At 36.2% G+C, this 27,019-nt stretch overlaps 1 protein-coding gene across 2 annotated transcripts in view; it reads right to left on the bottom strand.

The window, feature by feature from the left end:
• The window catches only part of LOC135139311 (uncharacterized protein), a 106,291-nt gene that overhangs the window by 67,882 nt on the left and 11,390 nt on the right, over positions 1-27,019 (bottom strand). Inside the window, exons 1-2 of one of the 2 annotated variants that reach the window (XM_064069507.1) lie at positions 20,129-20,512; positions 19,760-20,069 (exon numbers count right to left, since the gene is read on the bottom strand). In XM_064069507.1, coding sequence (XP_063925577.1) covers positions 19,760-19,867 — 108 coding nt within the window. In that variant the 5' untranslated portion in view covers positions 19,868-20,069; positions 20,129-20,512. Of the gene's footprint in view, positions 1-19,759; positions 20,070-20,128; positions 20,513-27,019 lie in introns of those variants that run through there. The other variant, XM_064069506.1, reaches the window with a different exon arrangement.

Raw genomic sequence — 27,019 nt, 5'->3', positions numbered from 1 at the left:
TTGAGCTTTCCCGGTTCGTTCATATTTTAGAAGCGCGAACCACCATAATAAGCACTATTAAAGAAAATCCCATTTTCCTAATGATTTATTCCGGCGAAGTTTACTGGAGTTTTCTTAATTTCCCTCTAATTCGTCGCAAAATAAAACCGGAAAATCAGAAAGCACTCCGAGTTCGGCGCGGCAATTAAAATCATGTTATAAAAAGAACCAAAATAAGCCGCGTCATTCTTTCTCTTAAAACTCCCATAAGTTTGAAATTAATGAAAAGGAAGTGTTTTTAAAGCGTCGATCTGGAAGTTGGCTTATGCTCGTAAATTTTTGCGAATCCAATTTAGGATTTAATTAAGGAAATTTACCGATCCGGGAAGAGACACTGTTTTCCCCGCTATTAAATATTTAAATTATGTTTATTATATTCCCGAAGGAGGAAAAACTTAATCGGCCTCTCGAACTGAATAACTAATCTCCCGCAAGATCAAAGCTTTTTGATTAATAAATTAGAAGGGGGGAATTTGCGTCCTAAATCCGGGATTGTTATTACACCACGTAAATCCTCGGTGCGTCCAGGCCGGAGGATTTTCCAAAATAAAGCCAACTTTTATGCACGACCGAACTTTTCCGTAATTTTATCGCGGCTGAATGGGAAAAGTGAGGCCTGAGATAACTGACATCGAACGCTTTCCTCGACGAGATAAGAAAATTGTTCAATTTGCAGATTAGGACTGTTTTGTCCGGAACTCCCAATATCGGGATCTGGGCTTGATTAGAGAATTGAGCGGGGCTGTGACTGGAATAATTTCCAGATGGTTAATGTTTGGCACTGAGGGAGTATCTTATCGAGCCGTAGCCCGGAGAGAAGTTCCTAATTTTCTGAAAAAACTGGAAGCGGGAGATCACCGCTAGTGGAATAAGAATAATACTACAGTCGAACTTCGCAGCCGACTTTAAAACCACTGGTTCTCTTTAGGTCAGATCCGAATCCTTACGTTTGATCTTGAGTCGAAGCAGCGGCCAAATTAGCATTTCAGGTGAATGACGTTACAAATTCGCCTAGCGGTTTCGACATGCAAATCCCCGTCGGTCAATCAGCGCTCCCAGCTCTCATTAAAGAAAAACGAAAATCCACGCTCCCCCAAACAATTTAGACGTTTCTGTCGGCCGGAAAAAATCTCGGCAATTTCGTTTCATTGGCTGAGGAGATGGAACAATGAAAATAAAAAATAATGCTGATAAATCGAAACATGTAGAAGAAACGACATAAATCTTTGTATCCATTCTTGGGAGAGGTTGTTGATGGATGAAAATCCCAGCCGGGCATTTAGCTTTCCGATATATTTTTTATGGCCGGTCGACCTTAGGTGATCGGTAATTGATGATTTTTCCGAGCATCTGGACACGGCACCGAAAATAATACTTCCAACACACGAATGAAATTTACGTCAAGAAAGCATATTTTACAGTTTCGCGTTAAGCTGAAATTTATGTCGCGTGTTACATGTGTTTTATTTGCTCGCTTTGAGAGACAACAGAGCTTTCCTGGCACGTCGCTCCTCGATTTGCGTCATGTTTCTTTGCAGTTTTCAATCTTTCGCGCAATTAATTCCTTAAATTATATGGATGGACGTCGTCCTAGCCGGACATTAGGCACACCGGGACAACATCGGGAACATACTTTTTGATTAATTGTTCTTTAGTTGCTTTTTAATTCGACGTTGTTCTTAGAGTGACAATTTACACGTAAAGATGACATTAAACGAAATTTCAGAATTTTTGGCAATTTTACGCATTGTCAAACCATGTCAAAGCAATCCTGGTTTCGGCTATACGTTTTCGGTTTCGTCCCACTGCAGAAAGGTCGAATGTTTTAATTTTTCTTTTCGACGTAGATTTGAGATATTGGCGGCGCATAAAAGGAATCTCCTCCCCGAGAATGCTCGGAATTTTAAATACCACTGTGACGGAAGCTGAAAGGCAGCTTTCGTTTCAGTCAGTGTTGACTCTAAAACAGTATGGTCTCTTTGTTACGATTCATGTGTTTTTCGGGCTCTTTGATGATGAGAATTCGAATGAGTGCCGTTTTTTTTAATCTCGTGATGTAATTGCATTCGGGATTGAAGATAGTTTCGCACTGGCGGAACGAAAGCGACTTTTTTCTGGTAAAATTTCAAGTGTTTAAGTCATTTCTAGAAAATTACCAAAATCAAATTAGTGTTGGTCGTGTTCATAACTGTACTGAAACCCACATAAGTTTCTCTGTATTCATAACCTGCTATCAAATTTATTATTAGTGTGGCAGGAGTATAATTTTTTTGTCTGCACAAAATCAGTGGCGTAGCAAAGATCCTTGTCGTCGCAAAAATAAATATTGAATGTTTGATTAATTATGCATAAGATTGCAAAAAAGCGACTGTACTGACAGGAAAAATCTTCTGTTATACTTCGTTTATTTTCATTTGTTGACGTTTCATTAGTTTGAAATATAAAAACTATAGACACAGTTTTCGATTTCAGTATGAGTTTATTTATGCCTTTAACATTTTTAACGGTGGTACAAGGTAATATTTTGTGGATATATTTACAAACGTCAGCAAATTCAAATAAATAACGTCTACATTTTAACGATAAGACTGATTAAAAATTTTCAAAATGTGTTACCGCCATTGATAAGTTTTCTACTATAAAATAAATATCAGAAAGTTAATATCACCATCTAAATAAAAAGAAAATTTATATCAATAAATTATAGGAGTATTACATAACAAAAGTTCAAAACCGCGGTCGTTTCGTGAAAATCCCTAAATCAAACTAAACACTTTAATCTCACTTAGTTAAGCTTGTTTTACTTGAAGACATATTTACATAGCATTGTCACGGAAGAGGAAAAGTTTGTATAAACCTGTCACTTTCAGTAAACAAGCAAAGGCTTAAAGAAGATTTTAATGATGCAAACTAAGAAAAATAAATACAAATTTACAAAGAGAATTATATGTAATTATTCATATGAAACACTATCTTTATCTTATTTATTAGTGTCTAAATAAGCACGACTTTTAAATTTTAATTGCCCTTTCACTCACTAATTTTTTATACAGGAAAATACGGTATGATTTTTTTTTATTTGTTTGTTTAACAACGTAAATTGTGCTTTTTTGAGAATTAAAAACGATAAATCAATGGGTACTTTTTTACACATTTAAATAAATAAAAATGTAATCAATATTATTAAGGTTCCTGTACAGAATGATGTGATCTTCGTAATGACGTCTTCCAAAGTGGGGGAAACTGAACTCATCAGTAAATGTTTTAAGCAAAAATCTACATATGTCTCATAACAAAAATTCTTTTATGTTATACGGTTACTGTCGCGATTACGCCGAGTGACGCAATTACTTCTACGGGTAGTGGATCACGCACAGAGCCGCAATTCTACTTCAACCGTGACAAGAAGACGGCCCCGAGCAACGCACTTATCCCCGCCCTGCGAAGCTGCAAATTGCGTGAAGTATATTACATGCATTAATTGCAGATTAATTAACGCAAATTAATATTACATGTTCCAAGCAGTTATTTTAAGTCACTAACCTCACAACTCGGTTAATTATTTATTATTATTGTATAAAAGATTATGTAAATTTAAATGTAATTAAACACAAAAAAACGTAAAGTGAAATAGTTTTTGTATAAAAATAATTACAACGATTTTAATAAATTATAATGTCAACCAAGCCAAAAAGAAAAATTGGTCTAAAGAGTTTAGACAGTACTTCCCTCGCTGTCGGAAACGTGACGACTGCATGCCTATTATGTTTTTTTTCGCAGTGGATTTCAAAGAATTCGGTTTTGTAGTTCCTGAGTAAATCAATAAAATAAATTTACGCATTCATTAATTTTTTTGAGTCACCCTGTATATGCAAATCCAAAAAAAATCAATGGAGTAATAAATCACAAGTACAGACTCATCATATTTTGTACAGTTTAGATAGGATTTATTCGGCAAACTTTCGAGCTGACGTCATCAATTTTTTGGAGGGGATAAGCAAATATATTTTGACTAAACATTTATTATGCTCTTTATAACCTTAAAACATCTGCAAGATTTCAAAGCATTCGGTTTTGTAGTTCCTGATTAAATCAATAAAATATATTTACGCATTTATTAATTTTTTTGAGTCACCCTGTATATGCAAATCCAAAAAATATGAATGGAGTGATAAATTACAAGTACAGACTCATCATATTTTTACAGTTTAGATAGGATTTATTCGGCAAACTTTCGAGCTGACGTCATTAATTTTTTGGAGGGGATAAGCAAATATATTTTGACTAAACATTTATTATGCTCTTTATAACCTTAAAACATCTGCAAGATTTCAAAGCATTCGGTTTTGTAGTTCCTGATTAAATCAATAAAATATATTTACGCATTCATTAATTTTTTTGAGTCACCTGTATATGCAAATCCAAAAAATATGAATGGAGTGATAGATCACAAGTACAGACTCATCATATTTTGTACATTTTAGATATGATTTATTCCACAAACTTTTGAGCTGACGTCATCAAGTTTTTGGAGGGGATAAGCAAATATTTTTTGACTAAAGATTTATGATGCTTAAATGACTCCTTAAAACATCTGCAACATTTCAAAGCATTCTGGTTAGCAGATTAAAAATTAAATTTCAAAATGTTGTTTTATAATTTTGATTTTTTTTCCAAAAATCTGGACGTTTCGGGTGAAAAGTCGATTCAGAGTTGTAAACTACATGTGTAGGACTATGTTATTTTCTACAATTGAAAACCCATTTACTATGTACAATTTTGAAGTGACGTCATCGCATTAGTGGTGGGGATGATTAGACAAATTTTGGTTAGCGTTTTACCATCTACATGATATTCTTAATATAAGTACAAAATTTCACAACAATCGGTCGAGTACTTTCGGAGATTATCTGTCTAATAAAATCCGGGACAACAGACGGACAGACGGACGGACAGACGGACGGACAGACGGACGGACAGACGGACGGACAGACGGACGGACAGACGGACGGACAGACAGACGGAAATGGGAGACCTATTTCTTCGTCTTCTAGGGGTCATGAAAGATCGAGAAAACGTAAAAGTAGAGAGTCGGCCGACGGACTCGATTACAATACTTCCTTTGCTTACGCTCGGGAAGTAAAAATTTATAATTTTGTACTAATAAATTACCAAAATATGTTGACTAATTTTATAAGTTGCCAAGAAATTTTCTAAAAGTAATAACCCGTAGAAAAACATATTTATTAAATTAATGAAATATACCAATAAAGATATAAAGCCTGCACTCAACTTAAAAAATTCGTTAGCCTGTAGACCCCCCAGCAACCAACAATACACTGGTTACCAGTGTAAACACATTTAAAATCCCACATTCCCCTAAAACAAACCACCAACATCTGCGGACCTCCATAAATCTCCTCCACCTATATTATTATTAAACACTAATACCCAAAAATTTACGTTTTATTTACACAACCAACAAAATCCCCCTTACTTTAACAATTTATTATCCGAACGCACCATTTTTCCGACCCAACAATAATTACGTCCATTGTTTGACCCCACTCTTCCACTTTTTCCCATCAAATTAACAACGATTTATTAAACAACCGCACCATTAATTAACCCAGCAAGACGAACGTGCTCTCTTCAACAACAATAATAACACCATGACAGGATGCGCCAACACAAAGTCATTCGAATCAGCTGTTTGGCAGGTATAGCCAGACCGGTTCAGGTAAACCAACCCATAAGAACCGCCCACGCCCATTCTGGGTAAATAATGTCCTTGTATGCGCTCGAAAGCCATCAAAACTTTATGAATTTATGAGCGATGATTTATGGTGGCCCTCCGTGCAGGAAGAGGAAGTGAATCGCCGGTTCCTAATTAAACGCAATTGCGGAAAAATATGTCAACGGAAACTCGCGACCAAACTTTGTAAATATTTATTTTGATCGATTATGCGGAATTTTCACTCCGCTGTCCGTTGTCATCCGGAGGACGGATCTATATGTCCGAAGGCAAAAGCGGGGAATCGGCGAATACCAGAGACGGCGACTCCGCAGCGGCTTTTTCGAGAAAATTGGGTTTAAAAATTCACGAAAAATGGCTTAGATTTTCATTTGACGAAATTCAATTGTTTAATGAATATTCCATTCGGCTCCCACAATTTTTTTGTGGCGGTTCGTCAGAATCGATGGGCGTTCGACGCCCACACCCTCCGTTTTTCTTAAAATCACGAAAACCTAGCCGCCTGTTAATGGCAGTTTGTTATGAAATTAAAGCATAAGGAGAAAAAATATTTGGATGGAGTTTCCTTTCGCTACAATATTGGCACAGACGCCAAGCAAATAATGAGCGTTAGGTTTGTTTTGCTTACTTCGCGTCAAACAAATCATCGAGTTTTAAATATCAGACGGCAGAGAGGCAGGTTTGATTCATTGTTCGGAATTGGAAGCCAGATCTTCGAGAGCTTTTGTAAAGCCGACCACAAATTGAAGGGTTGTTGCGGGGCTTTCTTGCTTTCAGCGGAGAATGGGCTGTCTAAATTATGGATTGTTTTCGGGGTTTTATTGTTGACTGAATAGGAAGCAGTACTGAAATGACAATATTTTACGAGAGCACATAAACCTGTCTCCGTGACATGATACATCCATTTTTAATTTCTGGAGAGCGGATGGAACAGTGATGTATTGTTGCGCTGTAGCGAAGAGGCATTGCTCAAAATTTACACTATAACAAAGTTGGTTTCAAATGTATATATTTTCGAAATTTCACCATTTGAGTCACTCGCATTCTTCAAAGTACTTATATAGTGGGGCTTCTGGTCACTTTTTGGCGGGAAGATGTGAATTCGTACGCGTGCGCGGTTTCTGCGTCAGTTTTTTGAGGACTTCTGGATCATTACATTTTACCGAATCAATAATCTGTTTAGTTGAAGCTGTAGTTTGAAACAAGACATCAATCAACAGTCAACAGATGTAACCGGCATATTTCTTTTTGATTCTGATAAGTAAAATGTTTTTCACCACCCTTTATTTTTAGGTTACCGAGAAATCAAAATGAGCGCTGGTTATTTGGCACTGGGGACAGTGCAACGACAAAATCATTCAACACCATACAAAAAATCAGCAATGCGACCTAATTCAAACCAGTGAATGAAAAATTTACTTTACTTTGTGTTTGAAATTGCGCACTAATAAACAATCCTTCTTCCAATGACATAAACATCCGCTACGTTTTTGAAATGTTATGAAGACGCACAGAAAAACGCTACGAATATTTATGGCAAAATGAAATATTGTTTTTTAAACAGCGCAAAACAAACGCTTCGATTTCCAATTTTATTACGGCGAAAAATAAACGTACACACAAAAGGTTGAGTTCATATTCGAGCCACTTCATGTACGCAAACCCAGCGAGATTTCTCTCACCTGATTTATCACTAGTTTTATTAACTACACATAAAAGCTGCAACAATGAGTCGACGACTCAATTTCTAGATACTTTCTTTGAATGCGCGTAACGAGAATCCATTTAGCCGACAAAAAAGAGAAATGTCCCATAAATATTAAATATTAGCTTGAAAAATAAGACGGAAATAAATAAAGCATCCTGTTGAGATAACATACACCGCCTAATAACCGTCCCGGGCTCCAGAACTGTTTCAATTCTATGTAAATTTCACCATACATCATGTAAATGGTTTCTTGGGTAACCGAAATTAATGCGTAACGTAATGCCACGTGGAAATGACTTTCATTAAAATGTTTTGAGCCACATCCAGGGGATGAATCAGACGTTCTCGAGCACCCCACGTCCGTCACTTCAATTATACAAGGGTGCGACAAAAGCGCGGAATTTAACACTTATGTAACGACCAGTCACAGTCGAGTTCTCTGTAAATGTTAGACGTCGCTCTTTAAGCCGCTTCACCGACATTTTTATACTTGTCAAAGTCATTGAAATAACATCCGCGTTACTCCATATATTTGCCATACACAGTACACAGATGTACAGCGGATTTTTCGCTTTCGCGTCTTTCCAAGTACACCCGTGACGTACTTCCTCAAAATTAGAATAGCGAGAACCTTTTAGTGAAAACCGTGCTTGAGCGTATAAACAGTATTAATGTTTAACGACGTTGTTTATACAATGAATAAGCGCAAAAATTGGGACGGTGCTAAAAGTTCTGGCGAGTTATTAAAATGGCGACGACGGCCATGTCTCAAGACGATATTTCACGTTATTTTAAGGTGGCTGCCGGTGTGGCTCGACTGTAATTTCCAGTTCATCCACCCTCCTAGACAAAGCCAATAAGTCGGGTCGGAGCAAATTTCCTCCGAGCGAGTTATAAACGGCTCTCAACCACTCGTATCGCATACGAAATTTTTTCGACCGTAATGAATGAAACTGCTGGAAATAAAGTCTATTTATTTGAGAGATACGAGACGGAAATGTGAGCGAAATACAAGGACGGGGAAATGTGCAACGGTTCTTTAGGTTTTATGATTTCGGCAGGAATGTAATACCTTGTGGGAGGTATTGAGATTGACAACCGGCGTATTAGCAAAAAAGGAATTTTCTCATTCCGAGAAAGCGCACTCGGATTTTCTCAGTTGGCATCTTTGCGCTTTTACTTTGACCAACTGGAGAGAGAGGAATTTGGTTAAATTCTCGGAAACGTCACGAAGCTATAAAAGCGCAGCCAACTCTAATCCCCCTTTTTTTTGACTTCTCTATATTCTGTGAAAATTGCAGCTTCCGGGAATATCTTGCCTTTTTAAATTAAGTGCATGCACAAGGAGCACCGGATCACCGGAAAGAAACTCATTATACAACACGAGAGTTTCATATTTTAATAATTTCCTCGAGATTCATGATCTTGCTATTTCTAAAGGGACTAAAGCCAACTTCAATGATTGCTTTATTAAATTGCATCCACTATATAAAAGATACGAAGTGTCATTTCTTGAGAAGAGCCCTCGACGGTATATTTTTTTTTTTCGAAACAAATTTCCTACTAAAGCTTGAGTAAATGAAACGTATATTTCATCACCTCGCAATTTTCGGGTCTACTGGAAAATTTATGCAACAATTTTTTAGCGCCGCTTCAGAAAACCTGACCTCTGCTGGAGTGTCGGATGCAAAAATCCAAGATATTCGGCATAATTTAATTTCGCCATATTAAAAACCGTATTACAATTTCAAAATAAATCTCCCGGAACCCCAAATACATCGATCCCCGAAAATAATCCTCTCGGAAGCTACATTCGGGCTACAGTTTCGTCCGCAGTATCTAAACAAATCGCCCCCGAAGCGGAATATCGGAAGAAGGGAATATCGACACAGATTTAAAAAACGAGGATCTAATGGCAGTAGGCATTTTGCGATGATGTTCGCCCCATCAGCTGTCAACATTCCGCATAATTGACCAGTATAAAAATTTTCTGCTACATTTCAGTCCCATTTAGCCAAAATCGATCCTTTTTGCACCATTACGCATAAAATTTCTTCTTTTACGGTGAATACAATAACGGACGACGCAATTTCAGTTTTCCGATATAACCCTTCAAAGCTTTGTGGCGACATTAATGACATTTTCATCGGATGAAATTGTTAATTGGGATCAGCGTTCGCTCGGTTTGAGAAACTTTGGGAATGTTTTTTAATTGTTCGTGGGGGAGCTGATTGCCGGATTAAAAAAGTCGACGGGATTGACAAGAGTTGAGAACAAGGATAATTAGGAGCCGCGGATTTGGATTATTCCTTGTAGTTTGGAGTTAGGTCTGGACGTTTTTCGGTCAAGTGAATTTAAAATTCTTCGTTCTTTCAATTAGCTGATATAATAGTTTTTTCACGTTTCCCAGTTCGTTAAATTCAAAAATGCAAGTCTCCCCTCTGTGGTCAGCTGTTGAAATCTTGTCAGGAAAGTCATCTTCACAACTCTTGGACCGTCTGCTTTGAAATTCAAAGTTTACCTTATTGTCCAATAATCTCCATCTTCATCTCGAAATGTTTTTAGCTTCTCGAATTTTTAATTGCAAAGAAGATATGGAATACGAAATGTAAAAGAATGTCGTGAGATATTTGCATTATTATTTACGAACGAAACTGGATGTGTTCGTTATTTGCTTGCTGCTTGTTTTGAGTTTCTATTGTTCCAGCTTTATGTTGTTTGTTTGTGTTTTAAGATCGTGCTGACAGCCCTTCGCTAGCGAATATCTTTATTCTAGATTGTATCATTTTAAGTATCACGAAATATTCTCCGTCTATTTTCATTCATTCATGAAGAAAGGGTTCTCGCTTTTTCGATAGATTTATATAATAGAAGCTTACAAAATGGCTTTTAAAAATCAATTAGTTCTATAGAAGTATTTTAAAACTGTGAAAGAAAGACGTGTACTTTTCTACGTTTTTCTTAAGGGCGTATAATATCCTGTCTGGTTTTCGGCAAAAAATGCGGATCTAATTATTTCTGAAACAGCTGTATTTACTTTTAATTTTAATGTCAGAGGATAACGTTTGCATTTCATCTTCCGTTAACTCTGGCTTGTTATTTTTCAGGTCGTGCATTCACACCGAAGACTGCAATGGAAAAAGGTTCCCTGAAAATGTTTTTCAAGACTTATACAGGTACGTGCTTCTTTTTATTGCTACTGATAATTTTCAACCATAATGGGTTATTTTTGGCTTTCTGGTCTGTTTCTTTCGATTGTGGGTAGAATAAATACGAACTAGTCCATACGTAATATAGAGCTTTTATTTTTGTGGCCTCCTGCGAGTTTAAATTTATACTTTAAAGAAAAAAAAATTGGGATCTTTTTCGGGAATTTCATTTATTTCCTATAAACGTTGTCTTCGTAACTACAGAACATTAACAAAATTTTATTTAAATATTTTCTCCAAAAAATTGATAACAACATTAAATAAATGTTTATTAAACCGTATGCTTTAAAATGAGGTTTTACTGATATTTTAATAACATGGTTTTACTTTTACGACTGCTTACAGAGAATGTCCAAAAATAATGGAGTTATAAACCGACTTAAGTACGTTTTCAGTTTTTTCGGGAACAACCCATTTAATTTTTTTATTATTTGAAAAACGACCACTTAATTCGCTGGAATTTTGTTTGCACTGTAAACATTAAATTAAAATGTTTATCCTCACGAAAAACCAGAAAAAAATCTTAATGGAAGAGTATTCTTTGTACTTGAAAGACGAGGAAACCAACGTGTAAATAACTCGAGAGCCAATTTTATGTTATATTTAAAAACTCGGTTCGCCACATTTAATAATAAATGTAAATAGCAGATTCTCCTCCACATGCAAAATTTATTCCTCCCCTAAACAACCCCGCTTATGTTTTAAATTATTTACCAATTTTCTTGTTCACAGAGCGAGAAAATGCTCATCACGATGAGCTAATTCTGATCAGGTGTTCTCCATCGCAAAATTTCGCCAGATCAATACCCCCAACAAACTATTACACTCCTAACCTTCCTCGAGTCCACACTCATTTGCACTCACAATGCAACAATTCCTTTCTTTTCGATGCAAGACTAGTGCATGGGAACCGTCGTAATAGAAAACGCACACAACGGTACAGTTATCTCATCCAACATCCAGATTCTTTGTTTGCTCCTTCGCCACGATAAGCTAATTACGTCTTAAACAACAATCGCGTCCACGTGAAGCCTATGTACTATGACATCATTTGCCTTCGCCGAATGCAAATTAATTAAACGCAGGAATTTTCATTCAACTGTGGAATGTTTCAGATTTTCACACAACCTTGCAGCCAATATCGATGACTCTTTTGATTCTAGGGAAGAGATTCAATTTCTCCATTTCTGAATTGGACGTTTTCAGTGCGAGCTGATTCAGTTGAAGAGCTGCAGGCAATGTTATTAGCTGAAATAAATGCATTTGGATGTTGGCGAAGATGCGGTTAGAAGCCTGACAAAGGGAAACTAAGGCCATAAATAATTTAGTAGAGGAAAATGGGACGAGGCGGTGCATCGGTATCAAATCAGCTAAAGAGATTGTGCAGTTGCAAAAGTTAGGTGAATCAGTTTAGTTCCAGGGAAATTTAAATGTCAGTACGAGTTCTGGTCATGATTCACGGTTCCTATTATTATTTATTAGTTGTCACCGAGCGTGCATTATATCCGCTCCCTAGTAATCACACCATAACTACACAATAACTTTTATATCCCGTAAACACACGGATCTGGTTTTCTTCGTCGTCCTTCCACCTGCAATCTGGTAGATTTCTTCTCACTCAAATTTATTCTTGTTATTGATGAACGAAAAGAAAAGTGAAAATTCGTAACTCGTGCTATTTTATGCGCTTCTGGTTTCCTCTACCACGCCGAGGCGTTAATGGCTTTTAAAACGTTCCAGCTTTTCGAGCACTCAGCCTACGGAAAACGAGATGATCCAAGTGACCACAATCAAATTACCGATCTTGGATTACAAGGATGAGGAGGTATTTAAAATTTTACGACGCTTAAAAATTGATGAGTGGCTTGGAGAGTAAACAGTAAATGGGAATTCGCGTTAATATTTCACGGGATTGCGTAAGGATTAATCGCTAATTCCGAAAAATGAAAATGCGAGTGAGTCTGGAGAATAAGTCGACCGATTTGCATATCAATGTTAACAATGTGACCTAGTCTGGAGTTACATAATATAAGCGAGATGGAAAGAAAATCAATGGGTTAGTAACGCGAAAACGCGCCGCTCGCTGAATTATTTACGTCTGTTTATAAAAAAAGGTTGCTTTTGGCGGGAATCTCTAGGTGAAGTCAATGTTTTACCTTGACGTTTACCACGGCTAAATCCAATTGTTTTTTTAGGTTTCGCGTCTATGGTTATTAGACAAATTCATAAATTTTAATGAGCTGGTTTGACTTTATTATTGTAGATTGTTGTATGGGTTTGCTCTTGCTTGTAGCATCGTTTTGCAACAGTGTTGTAAAAAATGAAATGGCAGGTTGAGTACGAGATGGGTAGAATTAAATGTGATTTTCATCCATGTTGGTGCAATTATGGTCCTTAGTCTTAAGTCAGGGCACTTTATTCTTGGAAAATTGACCAGTCAAGTGAGTTTTTTGTGGTTACGTTGCATAACAGATTTATTGTGTTTCTAAGGGCGTGTTTTGCGAGTGTAGTTATATCAAACGTAACAGCGTCGTTTTCTTGTTATAAGTTAGTGATGCATGCAATGCTTGTTATCACCAAGAAAAATTCGATAAAATCACGGAAACGAAATGAAAGTAAATTTTCTAACTCGTATTGGTAAGCACACCCAAGGTACATACTTCAAGCAGTTCAACAAAACCATTAATCTTGTTGAAAGGGTTACTTTCAAAGAATAAGAGGTGTCGAAACGAATTATTATATGGCATGTTTCAAACTAAATTTGGAACGTTTTCGTCCCCAAAACACATACCACTTTTTTTTGGAAACGAAAGTCATTAATTAGAAGTCTATTATTTTTTTTTCCTATCATCACTGGAGTGCACCGCATTAACAAATGCTCCAAAAACATGAATGTATTGATAAAGACTATGCCTTATATCTTGAAAATACTCCAATCAATACTTCAATAAGAACACGTATGTCAATTTCGATACGTGTAATGTAATACTAACAATTGGATCTACAGATTCGCGCCTCCTAAACAAGAATCTGGGCTAAAACACGGTTTGTGAAGCCTTGTGATTTTTTTTTGCACCTATTGGAAAATGGCACAACTAAATTTAGGGCTCCCTTAAACTGAAGCGGATGCCGATTCCGGTCGACAAATCCACAGTCGCGGTCAAAGGGTTACAAGGAATTAGATGACGGACTGTTTACACCCCTACGATGTTATTCCGGGGCTATGACCCCATTAACTGAAAAAAAATCACAAATCAATAAATCGCTTTTAAGGTGGAAATCGAGGAGATATCTTCGAAATTACTTCAATGGTATCAATTTAACTAGGAACCCCATTTTCAAATCTATCCGAGGACTTGCACTTTTTGCCAAAAATCTGATATTTAGTCCTTTTATTAATTCGAACCTATGAAACAAAAATCGAGGCAAAAAACAACAAAACGCATACTTTTGTTCATCTGTCCATAAAATATTGCAATAGAGATTTTTTGCCGTTGAAAAAATTCGAGAAAATTGAAACTAATCAAAATTGTTATTGTGGTGATGGAATAAGTGACATAAATTACAACATTCTTGTATCTTGTTAAAGTACAACTGAAATAAATAGAAGAGAAACCAGGTCGTATTAATTTTACACTTTTTGCTTTTGTTTCGGTTTTAAAATTTTTCAAAAAATATTATTTTTTTAAAGACTGAAAAAGGAGGAGTTTATAAGTTTTACGAAGTGCTAAAAAAACACGTAGATTACAATCTGATATACAAAGTACTTTAAGAACTCTGAGAACTTTGAGAATTACAGAAACATCAAGAACTAAACGACTTTGAGAAGTTTATTAGGAAGTTTGAGAACAATTTTAAGAATCTTCAGATCCGTAAGAACTTTAACGACTTTAAAAACTATTTAACCTTTGACTTGTTTGAAAATTTTGATATCTTTGAGAACTCTTAAAAATTTAACAATTTTAAGAACTTTGAGGATATTAAGAATTTCAAAAACTTTAAATACTTTCAAAATTTCAAACACATCAAGAACTGGTCTGGTCTACTCTAACCTGGCTTGACCTGACTTAACCTCTGTCAAACAAAGGAATCTCGGAAAAATTAGAGCCCCTGACATTTTATTTTTGAAAAAACTGAAAGAAACTTGAAAAAACTTCCGGGGTTGCCGACGTTTTATTTATGAAAAAATTCAAAGAATCTAAGCGATTCACACGTTTTGTTTTTAAAAAAATTTTAAAAAAATTCAAAGGCCTTTGATGTTTTGTACCTGAAAAAAATTGAAAAATTTCAGCAATCCCTTCTATTTTGAAAGAATTTCAAACATTCTAGAGGAACCACAAAATTTGGTTTTGAAAGAATTTGAAAAGATGTTCAGAGTCCTACGTCTTTTTCTTTTAAACAAATTTAAAAAATCTGAGATGTTCCAGGTGTTTTACTTCTCAGAGGTTCCTGACGTCTTATTTTGAAAAACGGTATCTACGAAGCCTCCTGGATTTTCTAAAATTTTTCCAGCTATCGGAGAATGGCATAATTAGGTTTACAAAGTTTGTCAAATTAAAAAAAAAGTCTGGGTGTTGCGAAAAAAATCCACACTGAAGAATTCGTTGGTACCAAATTAGCTAAGAAACCGATTTTTAAGCTGTTCTAGGGACTGTCATTATTTCGCCAATTTTGGAACAAGAATCCGAGCTCAAAAGGACTCTTTTAAGCCTTCTGATTTTTTCGAATTTTTTCCTTTGCACTCCTTATCGGAAAAGGACAGTAAGTACTTGATTTGCAGCTCTCTCAAACTGAAACTATACGGAGTCATAAACCTGTAGATTAGAAAAAACAGTTATGGAAAATCCGCTTTTCTGATGTAAACCGTAGAAATATCTTGGATTCAACGGTGGAAATTTGTTAGGAATCAGATTTTCAAGTTGATCTGAAGACCTTAATTTTTTGCGAAATTCAATGGAAAGAAAATGGGAAATCCTGAATTCGGCCGTTTCTTGTGGAAGCTCCGCTTATACTATGAAAGGTTGCTACACAAAGTCGATTTTTTTGCGAAAATTTGAATGCCTCAAGGTAGATTCATAAACCACAAATAGAGGAAACTATACTGGACAGAACCCTAAAAAGGGACTTAAAGTCGTTTGGGATTTCCAGTTGGTGCCTTGAATTTAAACTATGCTAGACACTTAAAAGAACGGGAGAATTATGACTAAGCACTAAGGAATGAACGATCTACCATACAGATATATGCGAGTCAGGAAATGCCTAACCCTCATGTGCTCTCATGAAAAGTAGAGGAATCATAAAGAATGTTTTTAAGCTCGAAGTTCGTGTTTCCCATTTTCATTTCAAAGACAAATTGCTATTACAAGTTTAAATCTGAATTAAACCGTTAGATGGCGAAAGAAATGAATTCAGTGTTCGAATTCTTTCCGCTACATTTATGTAAACGCAGAACAGTAATTAGATTTAGATCGCAATTTAGAACATTATTATTTAAGTGATTAAGTAAAGCACTCTGGAAGTGAATAACCTTAATTTTTCCGATTACAGTTAAAATGAATTTAAAAAAATCTTACAGTAGAGAAAAATATCAAACAAATTAAACAATACACAACAATTTGATAAAAATTTACCTAATTAGTACATCATAAGACCATTTCTTTGTCGACGTCTCAACTGAATGTTTTGTTAAATAAAACGAACGGTTTGATTACTCAAATGTGATGTTTTAATTACCGTCTCCTTCTGTGCTTCCGATAATAACAAATTCTTTGTGCGCTCGTTAGAAAATTTCCAGTTTTGAAACCTTCACCCACATAAAGAAATCTTTGTTATTGTGAAAAGTATAACAATGCGTCGAACCATATTGAAGAATTAATTAACAGGAGCCTTTGTCTGCGTGAAAATCGTAGCAATCACTCTACCACGAAAAGAAGTAAATAAAATCAAGAACACACTTCCCCGTTTACAACATCCAGTCTCTCGTTTTATTATACGTCTCTCCTCGAAAACCCATTGTTCTCCACCTTCTTCCCTCCACAACTTTCCCCGGATTTTTCCATTAATCATCTTTGCTTATTTAAATTGGCAAAGTTTGTTTGAATGTGGGCCCGATTATAAGATTAATTTTCCCGATTTGACAGTAAATAGAATCTACCTGCAATGTTTCATTGCCGGCCAAAAATAACTTGAACAGCTGCCAAGAAACCCCAAGATGAAACGAACTCCAATTCGCATTGTAACTCAATACAAAACCGACTCATTCCAAACGCAATTAGCCCATTTTCTGATTCCAACTGCCCTCGCCATCGGCTCTTCGTGCATCGAACAAGGTGCGATCTGCATGGAGTTTTAGCAACTTTTAATTCACTTAGCCGCATCGCCACGGGCAGATGTTGGCAGCAACTTCCCCAGTTTGGCAGTTCCGGAGTCGGTCAATTTAGGGCAGCGATACACACAAGAAACTACACTTTCGCCAGCTTAATTCACCCGAATGCCGTTTGTGCTTAATCAAATCTTAATCTGTAAATTTCGCCGGACGAGGAATTTCGAGGAGGCGCTAAAACATGCGGGCAATTTTCAATTATATCATCTGGGCTGTCGCGGATGCCGTTCGAGAGAAAAGAATGTGTTTTCTTTGCGAACACTTAATTAAGTGTGTTTGTCGAGGGGACAAAGCTTTTTTATTTTGAAATGTGTTCGCAAGCCACCCGGCTCAGAAATTTAATTAGCGCCGAGGCCGGCTTATTTAAACTAATTACTTTTGTCGTTCTTTTCCGAATCGATTTTTGTTATAGATTTGTGCACGAATTGCGACTGGATTGCTTAATTGGGTTTGCAGTTGGCGGAGTCGGCTGGATTACAAAGGGAGCAGGGTGCAGTGCAAATTCTAAGTTTGTGTACGTTCATGGGGGTGAAAATTTCTAAGCAGAATCGCTTTAAGGCAAAATTTCCATTAAAAAAAATGATCACAATTTACAATGTGAATATAATTGAGAAAGTGTGTTTTGTTCTATAATTTTTGGAGAAGTGTGTACTTTTAAAGTGTTACATCCGACCAGGAAGCGAAAAATTTAAATCAGAGCAACATATAAGACCTGTGAAGCTCACGTACAAAGTGCTTAAAATTAATGAAACGTCGCCTTCTGAAAAGAAGTTTACTTTAGCGTTGCGATATTTTTTCTTTAATTAAAAGTTAAATATAAACCAAGGAATACTTTTTCTCTCGCTTGTAAAAAAAAGGCACATTGAATTTTTCGTCGTAAAGTTTTTCCTTATAACAAATTAATTTCGACCGCATAAAAGATGTTTTCCTTTTTTTTCTCGTCGGTTTTATTTAAAAGACCGCAGGGCCCATTCAAACACTGTTTCTTTTATACTCTTTCTTATTGGCGAAATTTATGAAATGATAACACGTTTACCGAAGGATGGATCGCATTAAAATTATGCACTGTGAGAGCGACTTAATGGAGAACAAATTGAATAACTGAACATGTAAACTAGTTTCTCAAATTTGTTTTTTTGATGTGTTTTTTGTTCCGTGGGGTCATTATCTCCCGAGCTACGAAGATTTTTGAATTTTTGATAAACGTTTAACTAGAATAGCTCTTCATAAATTTACACATAAATCTGATTATTAACTGGGTGTGGAAACATCTACCGTGTGATAAAATGCTTATTTCAACTCATTCTTACTTGCATTAGTTGTGGGAACTAGAAGCTAATTATTTTTTGTGTTTTTCAATGTCATGTCGGTACATAAAAGAAATAATAAAACTGCTTCAAGAACATAAAAGAAAATATCAAAAAATATTGTAGATGATTTCAAATAACGTTTTTTCTGTACAGATTACAAATTCTATGGACAAATTATTATTTAATGTATTAGTTTACAAATTTCAAGCAAAATTTCGAGATGACGTCTTCAAGTTTTTAAAACTATGAACAGCTCGATGAACTCCGATCAGCGATTTACCATATTCATTCATGATAACCTTAAAATGTCTGCAAAAACTTCAAACATTTGTTTATTCATCCCCTTGCGAACACTGACATAAAAAATACATTAAATCGCCCGAAGATGTGGTAACATACTTGTATTTTTTAGCAATGTTTATACAGGATGTTTAAAAAATGACTGAACAAATTTATTTTGTTGATTATTTTAAGAACGACTCATCTAAGTTCCCTGACATTCTAGGAACAAAATTAGCGTTGGTTGTATGCGTCGAAATTAATATATAGGTCACTAGGCACAAGTTAATGACGTCATCTCAAGTGTATTAAACAAATCTTCTAAAAAATCGCAACCTGACAAACATCCTGTATTTGTTACCCTTCAGAGGCGAGGAAAATTCTATGTAAATAACTTCAGACTATTTTACTTTCTGATCTAACTGTGTGGTAAAACAGTTCATTAATAAAAATTCATTAATAAACAACAGTTTTATTAACAAAAAATTATGAAACACAGGATATGATGTTCGGAAGGTTTTTTCGTTTTAAACTAGGTCAGTATTGAAGATTTTATTCTAATTGTGGTAGAGCAAAAAGTGGGTTTGTACAGTCTTAATTTTCTGGTTACTTTAACACAGTCGCTGGAGTCAACAGACGTGATTCGCCACTGCTTGAATTTTAAATAATTTTTGATCAGTTTTGGTTGGTTGCTGGTTATAAGACAATTAAAACAAAAAACTACGTAGCTGTCGAAAAAAATTTTGAAAACCCCAGAGCTCGTAAAATTACCCTTTTAACTGCATCAGAAGTTTACAAATTTCTATTATTTCCACGATGATCAAAAAATGAAATCATATCGACCTATGACGACGCTTCTGCGAAACCGGAAACCCATCACTTTACCCACGCACCCCCAGCACCGCATAATCCCACTCGTGCCCACCGTTTTCCACTCATTCTAATCTCGTACACCTCGCACCGTGTAATTTCCGTATCGCCGTTTATTTATCTCGATCCCAGAGACGCAGAAACACAATCCGCCCATAAAAACTCACGCGTTCGCCTCGCACCGCTCTAACCTTTCCCTCGACTCACCTTCGCCTGAAACGTGATCCCGTGGTGGAAAGCCTCCTCCGGATGCAGCGGAATCCTCGTATCATAATCGTCATTTTGCACCAAATCGTACTGCTTTTTCGAGGGCATCTTCACAACCCGAAATCACATTTTCACTAGCACGAACACAAACACCGATCTTCGACTTATCCACTCCTGCGAACACGTGTTGTCTTCGCTAGCGCTGCTGAGGCACCGACTGATATGTACCCGCTCGGACCATCATGTTAGTAATCGCGGAGCGATCGCTCTTCTTGCGTTTGTCATCGTGCGGGCGTGAATCACCTGGAACCTGGAAAAAGAAAAGCGGTCAGTGGAAGGACGCGGCAGGACGCAGGAAATCGGAGTTACCACTCCACCAGGTAAAGTACGCCGGTCTCACGCTGCTGGCGTAGCCTTGACCATTCTTTAACTATTTTTAGAGGACTGGAACAAGTTTACTTTTTTTCGAGTTGAATGAACAGGCGCTGTTTTGTGGCAGCGAGACCGTGGAGGTCCGGTTGCATCACTGCAATTTCCTTCGTTTTGTGCGTTCGTACGAGAACTAGAGAAATCGCACCAGGTGCACTTTGATTGTAGGCACCACCTGGCTGCACGTAATAACGTAATAGCGTTCGATACAAACAGTGAGTCAGGGTGCAGGAGGCAGAACGGGATGCTACAAACCGAACGGTGTGGATTTATGCAAATGGTTTGTTTTAGTTTCAGGCCAAGAGAGACGAAAGACGGTTCACAAGTGGTCAAGGATGGCGGGTCTTGGAAAAATATACGGATTCGTGATGGCTAGCGCGGATCGTAACGGCACCACTGATGAAATTACCAGAGATTAATACTTGCAGCAGGTTGGTGTCGCTGTAATTTTCTTAGTTTTTGTTTTTCTGTGACGCGGCGGTAGCTGAATTTTAACGAGTTTCCGTGACGACATGTACCTGAGGCTATGAATCGCGGGACGAAATCCGAAGCCGATACTCGGAAAGCCTTGGACCCAGACGCCCAGAATTGGTGGCGTCATGGTGTAATAATAAAGTTCAAATAAGAATTAGCGACAGCATAATACAGAAAATACCTCGCTTTAGACAACTTGACACAGAATGTTTCTTTTTTTTATTACGAACAAAATCTAGAAATTAAGTTCGAATAAACCAACAAAAATGTCAAGCTAATGCGATAAACAAAGTACATACACTCAAAACCGCCACCAAATAGTGAAAGAGATATATTTTTTTTTATAAGTGCCAGGTCACCTTCAACATTTACTAGTTACAAAGAGGAGACGAGATCGTTGTTGAGAGGGTGTCATCACTTTAAAAATTGTGCGTAGACACGAGTAACTGTACTACTACCTGATTACATAAAGAACAATGTTCGGATGAGAAGACGTAGCTCAATAATATGGTTGCTCTAAATGCAGCTGTTTCTGTTTTGCTCATTCACTTATAATAAGATACATTTCTTTTCCAATTTTTTGCATTTTTAAATTATGCATGTTGTTTGTATATCTGTTACTTTGCAGCCTCGCTTGCATAAAGGTTCCTCGAACACAATAGATATAAATTTCATTCTGAATCCTTGAAAACTGGTAAATTACCATTTTGTGTGGTCCACTTCCATTCGGTTTCCTTAGCCACAGTGTGGTGCAGTTTGACCTTCATCTTCACAAATCGAAATACCCAAGCGAGCCGAAAATACACCTCTTATTACATTTTGTAGTGCCTCTGCACCGCAAACTATTTCTGAGCCCGTCCAGCCGTCTAGTTATGAAAGCCAAGCCAAATTATCGCAACAAATGCTGATTTAATAGTCAGAGGCAATGGGGTCGTAACAACGAGAATTTATAGGACATAAAGCGCCGTTTCTATAGATCTAATTTGCGAAGACCAAATTATGTGTAATTTTGTATTTAGCGGTGTTAACATGACTAAGTTAACTCCGCCAAACTCCTGCAACTCCTATTTTGTCGAGAGAATTCCATTATTCCGGAAGTGCGCCCTTTCCAGCTATCTCCTGACTTTAATTCGCCGCACAAAACTTAAATTAGTTTACAATAACACGCTTAATCGCTTTTAACGCCACAAATTCACCGGAGGAAGAACCAAATCTGGGGATTTCTTGCGTTTCCTGACAGCTTTGGCGCCTCTAAAGAGTAAATTTTAAAAAATTGAACGAATGTTCCGTCGTGTTGCAGCAAAGCGCATGCCGAATGTGCATCGAATGCACAAAGTAGGCGACCGAGTGGGCGTTTGATTATTTGTTAAATCTGAATGAACGATTTGTTTTCTGCGATAACAAATAATTTTTGTTTTCGCGGAGTTGCTGGGACTGTTGCGGCGCCAGCGATGCAAGAAGTTTGCGAGCCTGCAGGTAGGATATTTGTATATTGTAATAAAGCTTTCGTCGACCACGCAGTTCTGCTTGGCTGAAATAGAAAAAGATGTCTTGAATTACAGCGACTTTGCAGGATTTGCATTTTCTAGGTAGCGCGAGGTCTAGTCTGCGTGAGGAATGCAAAAAAAAAATGGTTTACCGGAAGGGTGACGCGTGTAGTTCTAAAACAAGAAACTAATATAAAATTTTATTTTTCATAAAAATAATTAGGTTAATGACCATCAGTTTAATTTAACTTTTATAGTGGTATGGCTGAAAGAATGGGTGCGTTTTAGTTCATTTTTTCTTCGTTTTAATATTTTCTCTTTCCAACTTTCACACCCCATTGAGAAATCCTAATCCTAAATCCCCCAGTCTTCAGTATGTTCTTAAAGTTCATTAAATAAGAGAATGTCATAGACATATGTTTTATTTTTTCTTTTTCCAACGTAACAGAACATTGGCAAAATGTTTTCTACGTCTTCAGTTGGCTTTCTTTTTCTTGCCGTGCCTCTGTTTCTTCAATAGAATGTTCAAAACATTTCCAACAATTTTGTCTTCAGTCCAAAAACTTTTGTCGTCGTCTACAGATTCTGAAGTAGCCTTCTTTTCAAATGGAACATTTTAGAATCTGCTTGATGCGTTATCAACTGACTCTTCAATGACTACAATCTTATACAGGGTTTCTATAAATGATTATAGAGTCGAAGTAGGTCATGGAAGCGTGCCGCCTATCACTATGCGGATTTTACTAAATGCCCAAAGACTCACGACAGATACTCACGCATCTGTATAACTGGTTGCCTAAATTCTTCATATCTTATTAAAAGATAAAACTAATTGATTACAATAAAAAGGAACAAATTTATTTTTAATTTCAAAAATGTCAGTAACATACTTTTTTTTAACGTAACACCCTATATATTGTTACAGATATAGCAGCTTGTACGTACAAAGACTGACAGAAGTATAATAGTAACGAATAGGAAACATTGATACAAATATAAAAAAATTGGTCTAAAGAGTTTAGACAGTACTTCCCTCGCTGTCGGAAACTTGACGACTGCATGCCTATTGTGTTTTTTTTCTCATTACATTTTTGTAGTGGGAATTTAAAAAAAAATTGCGATGACGTCATCAACATTTTTGCAAGGACACGTATATCAGTTGGGATAGATGTAGTGTAATACTAAGAATAAAATTATTATATTCTCAAATTTTCGGGAAAATGAATTGGGTCGTTTGAATATTGATTTGTAATAATCAATAAAATAACGAAACAATTTACTCACGTATACCTACGTATCAGAGGCAACTGAAAATCGTGTATGTATAAACATTCTTAATTTAAGATGACAGGCGTAACAGCATACGTGAGAGCCAAACACAGAAACTGTAAACAAAACGACCGTCGGTTTTATTGCTTCGACTTCCGCTTATTATATAAAACATTGGGTTTTATTTTAATTCTTGACGGTGAAATTCACAATTGGTTGATTATAAACATGTCTATTTCACATTCGCGGAATCAAGTGAACGCATAAAACAAATGCAGGTCTGTAATGTTAAAGTCGATGTAAATAAGCGTGCTACCCTTATGTTTCAACCGAGTTTTTCCTTTAACAAATTTTGTGTCTACCAAATTGGGTTGGTTGGGGTGTAATACTAATAATAAGTGTTGCCTTTAATTTAATCAATAAAATAAATTGACTTCATTAATTTTTTTGAACCACCTCTTAAGAAAATCTAAAAAATATGAATGGAATGATAAATCACAAGTACAAACTCATCATATTTTTTGCATTTTAGATAGGATTTATTCAGCAAAATTTAAGGGTGACGTCATCAATTTTTTTAGGAGGGATGAACAAATACATTTTGAACAAAAGTTTACCATGCTTATAATAACTTTAAAATATTCCCAAGATTTCAAAGCATTCGGTTTTGTAATTCCTGATTAAATCGATAAAATAAATTCACGCCTTCATTAATTTTTTTGAGTCACCCTGCATATGCAAATCCAAAAATATGAATGGAATGATAAATCACAAGTACAGACTCATCATATTTTGTACATTTTAGATATGATTTATTCGGAAAACTTTTGAGCTGACGTCATCAGTTTTTTGTAGAAGATAACCAAATATATTTTGACTAAAAATTTATTATGCTCTTTATAACCTTAAAACATCTGCAAGATTTCAAAGCATTCGGTTTTGTAGTTCCTGATTAAATCAATAAAATAAATTTACGCATTCATTAATTTTTTTGAGTCACTCTGTATATGCAAATCCAAAAAATATGAATGGAGTGATAAATGACAAGTACAGGCTCATCATTAGAGAGCGGATTTCTGTCGGGCTACGTCACGATTATTAGGTGGGGACGCGTGAATCGCTGTGAATCAGTAGCGGGTAATAATCAGTGCATTTAATTTTCACTTATTCCATAAATACAATTCACGAAACCTTAATTCGTAAAACAGCTAGGTAAATGAGAACGGGAATTAACAGCAAAGTACAACGAAGCACCGTTATTTTATTCGAAAATAGACGAAGTGCAGCTAGTAACTGTTCTGAATTCCCATCCCGCACGAGCCGTACCGAGTTTGGCCTTGCCAAGCCCGACAGAAATCCGCTGTCTACTCATCATATTTTGTACATTTTAGATATGATTTATTCGGCAAACTTTCGAGCTGACGTCATCAAGTTTTTGGAGGGGATAAGCAAATATATTTTGACTAAACATTTATTATGCTCTTTATGACCTTAAAACATCTGCAAGATTTCAGAGCATTCGGTTTTGTAGTTCCTGATTAAATCAATTAAAATATATTTACGCATTCATTAATTTTTTTGAGTCACCCTGTATATGCAAATCCAAAAAATATTAATGGAGTGATAGATCACAAGTACAGACTCATCATATTTTGTACATTTTAGATATGATTTATTCCACAAACTTTTGAGCTGACGTCATCAAGTTTTTGGAGGGGGTAAGCAAATATTTTTTGACTAAAGATTTATGATGCTCTTCATAGCCTTAAAACATCTGCAACATTTCAAAGCATTCTGGTTAGCAGATTAAAAATTAAATTTCAAAATGTTGTTTTATAATTTTGATTTTTTTTCCAAAAATCTGGACGTTTCGGGTGAAAAGTCGATTCGGAGTTGTAAACTACATGTGTAGGACTATGTTATTTTATACAATTGAAAACCCATTTACTATGTACAATTTTGAAGTGACGTCATCGCATTAGTGGTGGGGATGATTAGACAAATTTTGGTTAGCGTTTTACCATCTACATGATATTCTTAATATAAGTACAAAATTTCACAACAATCGGTCGAGTACTTTCGGAGATTATCTGTCTAATAAAAATCCGTGACAACAGACGGACAGACGGACAGACGGACAGACGGACAGACGGACAGACGGACCGACGGACGGACAGACGGACAGACGGACAGACGGACAGACGGACAGACAGACGGAAATGGGAGACCTATTTCTTCGTCTTCTAGGGGTCATGAAAGATCGAGAAAACGTAAAAGTAGAGAGTCGGCCGACGGACTCGATTACAATACTTCCTTTGCTTACGCTCGGGAAGTAACAAATACATTGACGTATTTACGGCAACGACAATCGAGGACGCCAATTGTAACGAAAAGATGATGAAAAATCCCTAACTTAAAAACCAAATAAAGCTTCCTGAAAGCTATTCATTTTGAGTATAATTGCAAAACACTTCGTTCGGTTCTAGAAAATCACTTCTTCATTTCTTAAAGCCGTTTTTACGTTAAAAATGTTTGTTTTATTCTCTGGAAGGATAATTACATCTCACAGTCGGTGTTCCACTCCCTACAGGAAAAACACGACTTTACCAAAATCTTGAAAATTAAATATGTACTTGAACAGGATAATTTATGTAGACATTTATTATGTGACGCTAAATCTTGCCGCTACATGGTTGTATTTCAAAAACAAACCCCTCGGGATGAAAATAAAAATACACGAGAGAAATAAAACAATGCTTTACGTTTTGTACCAATAATATCCAGACGTCTCGCATTTTCTCAATTCTCACACTACTTTAAAATTAATTCCAACAATCTTAGAATCTTAATTCAATAAATTTTCTATAATTACAACCGAGATTTTAAAGGCAACAATCGTTTCTAATTTCAGACAATCTCCAACTGGTATTTCTTGCAAGACGTCAAATTAACTCAATACACCATAATAAACAACTCAGATAGAGATCTGCATTAAAATATGCCTCACGTAGAAGATATTATTTGTGTGAAGTTAGAAAACACATTCTTCACCAAACAAAGCGCGTTTTTTTTTTTGTTAAAAAAAAAGTCCTTCGGATTAAACACAATAACGTAGACAACACCGAATGCACCCGAGTATGCAAATCAAGAAGAAAATGAGTCGCTGAGGGCAAACATATTTCACCACCATTTTCATAAGGAAATAATGAGGACATTCTCCGGATTCCTGTATAAACACGAATCTTCCACGAAGCCTTGATGAAGACACATTATTAGAAAAAGCAGCACCCCCTCACACCGTAAAACCGCAACCAACCATAAAAGTCAAGCCAGGCAAATTATTTGCGGGCATCGTTTTAAAAACCATCAAAAAATCCAGAGGACATAGACAAATGAAAGCAATAAAAGCCAGCGCCAATTATGTCAACATCAAAATTTATCGGAGCTAAATATCAGACGTCCGATTAAACACAGTTTGGCTCGTAATTGCCGTTTTTACTAATGTACAACACGAAAGTCGGCGTTTTGAAAACTGCAAGAGAATAGAACGGCTCTTTTACGATTTTCCGCGGATGGAAGAGAATGGGATTGTTGGAAATGC

This window comes from Zophobas morio, unplaced genomic scaffold, assembly GCF_036711695.1.
Source record: "Zophobas morio isolate AGI-343-1 ecotype UQ-CSIRO unplaced genomic scaffold, CSIRO_AGI_Zmor_V1 ptg000031l, whole genome shotgun sequence".
In the NCBI taxonomy this organism is placed as follows: Eukaryota; Metazoa; Arthropoda; class Insecta; order Coleoptera; family Tenebrionidae; genus Zophobas; species Zophobas morio.
This window is presented reverse-complemented; position numbering and strand designations above follow the sequence as displayed.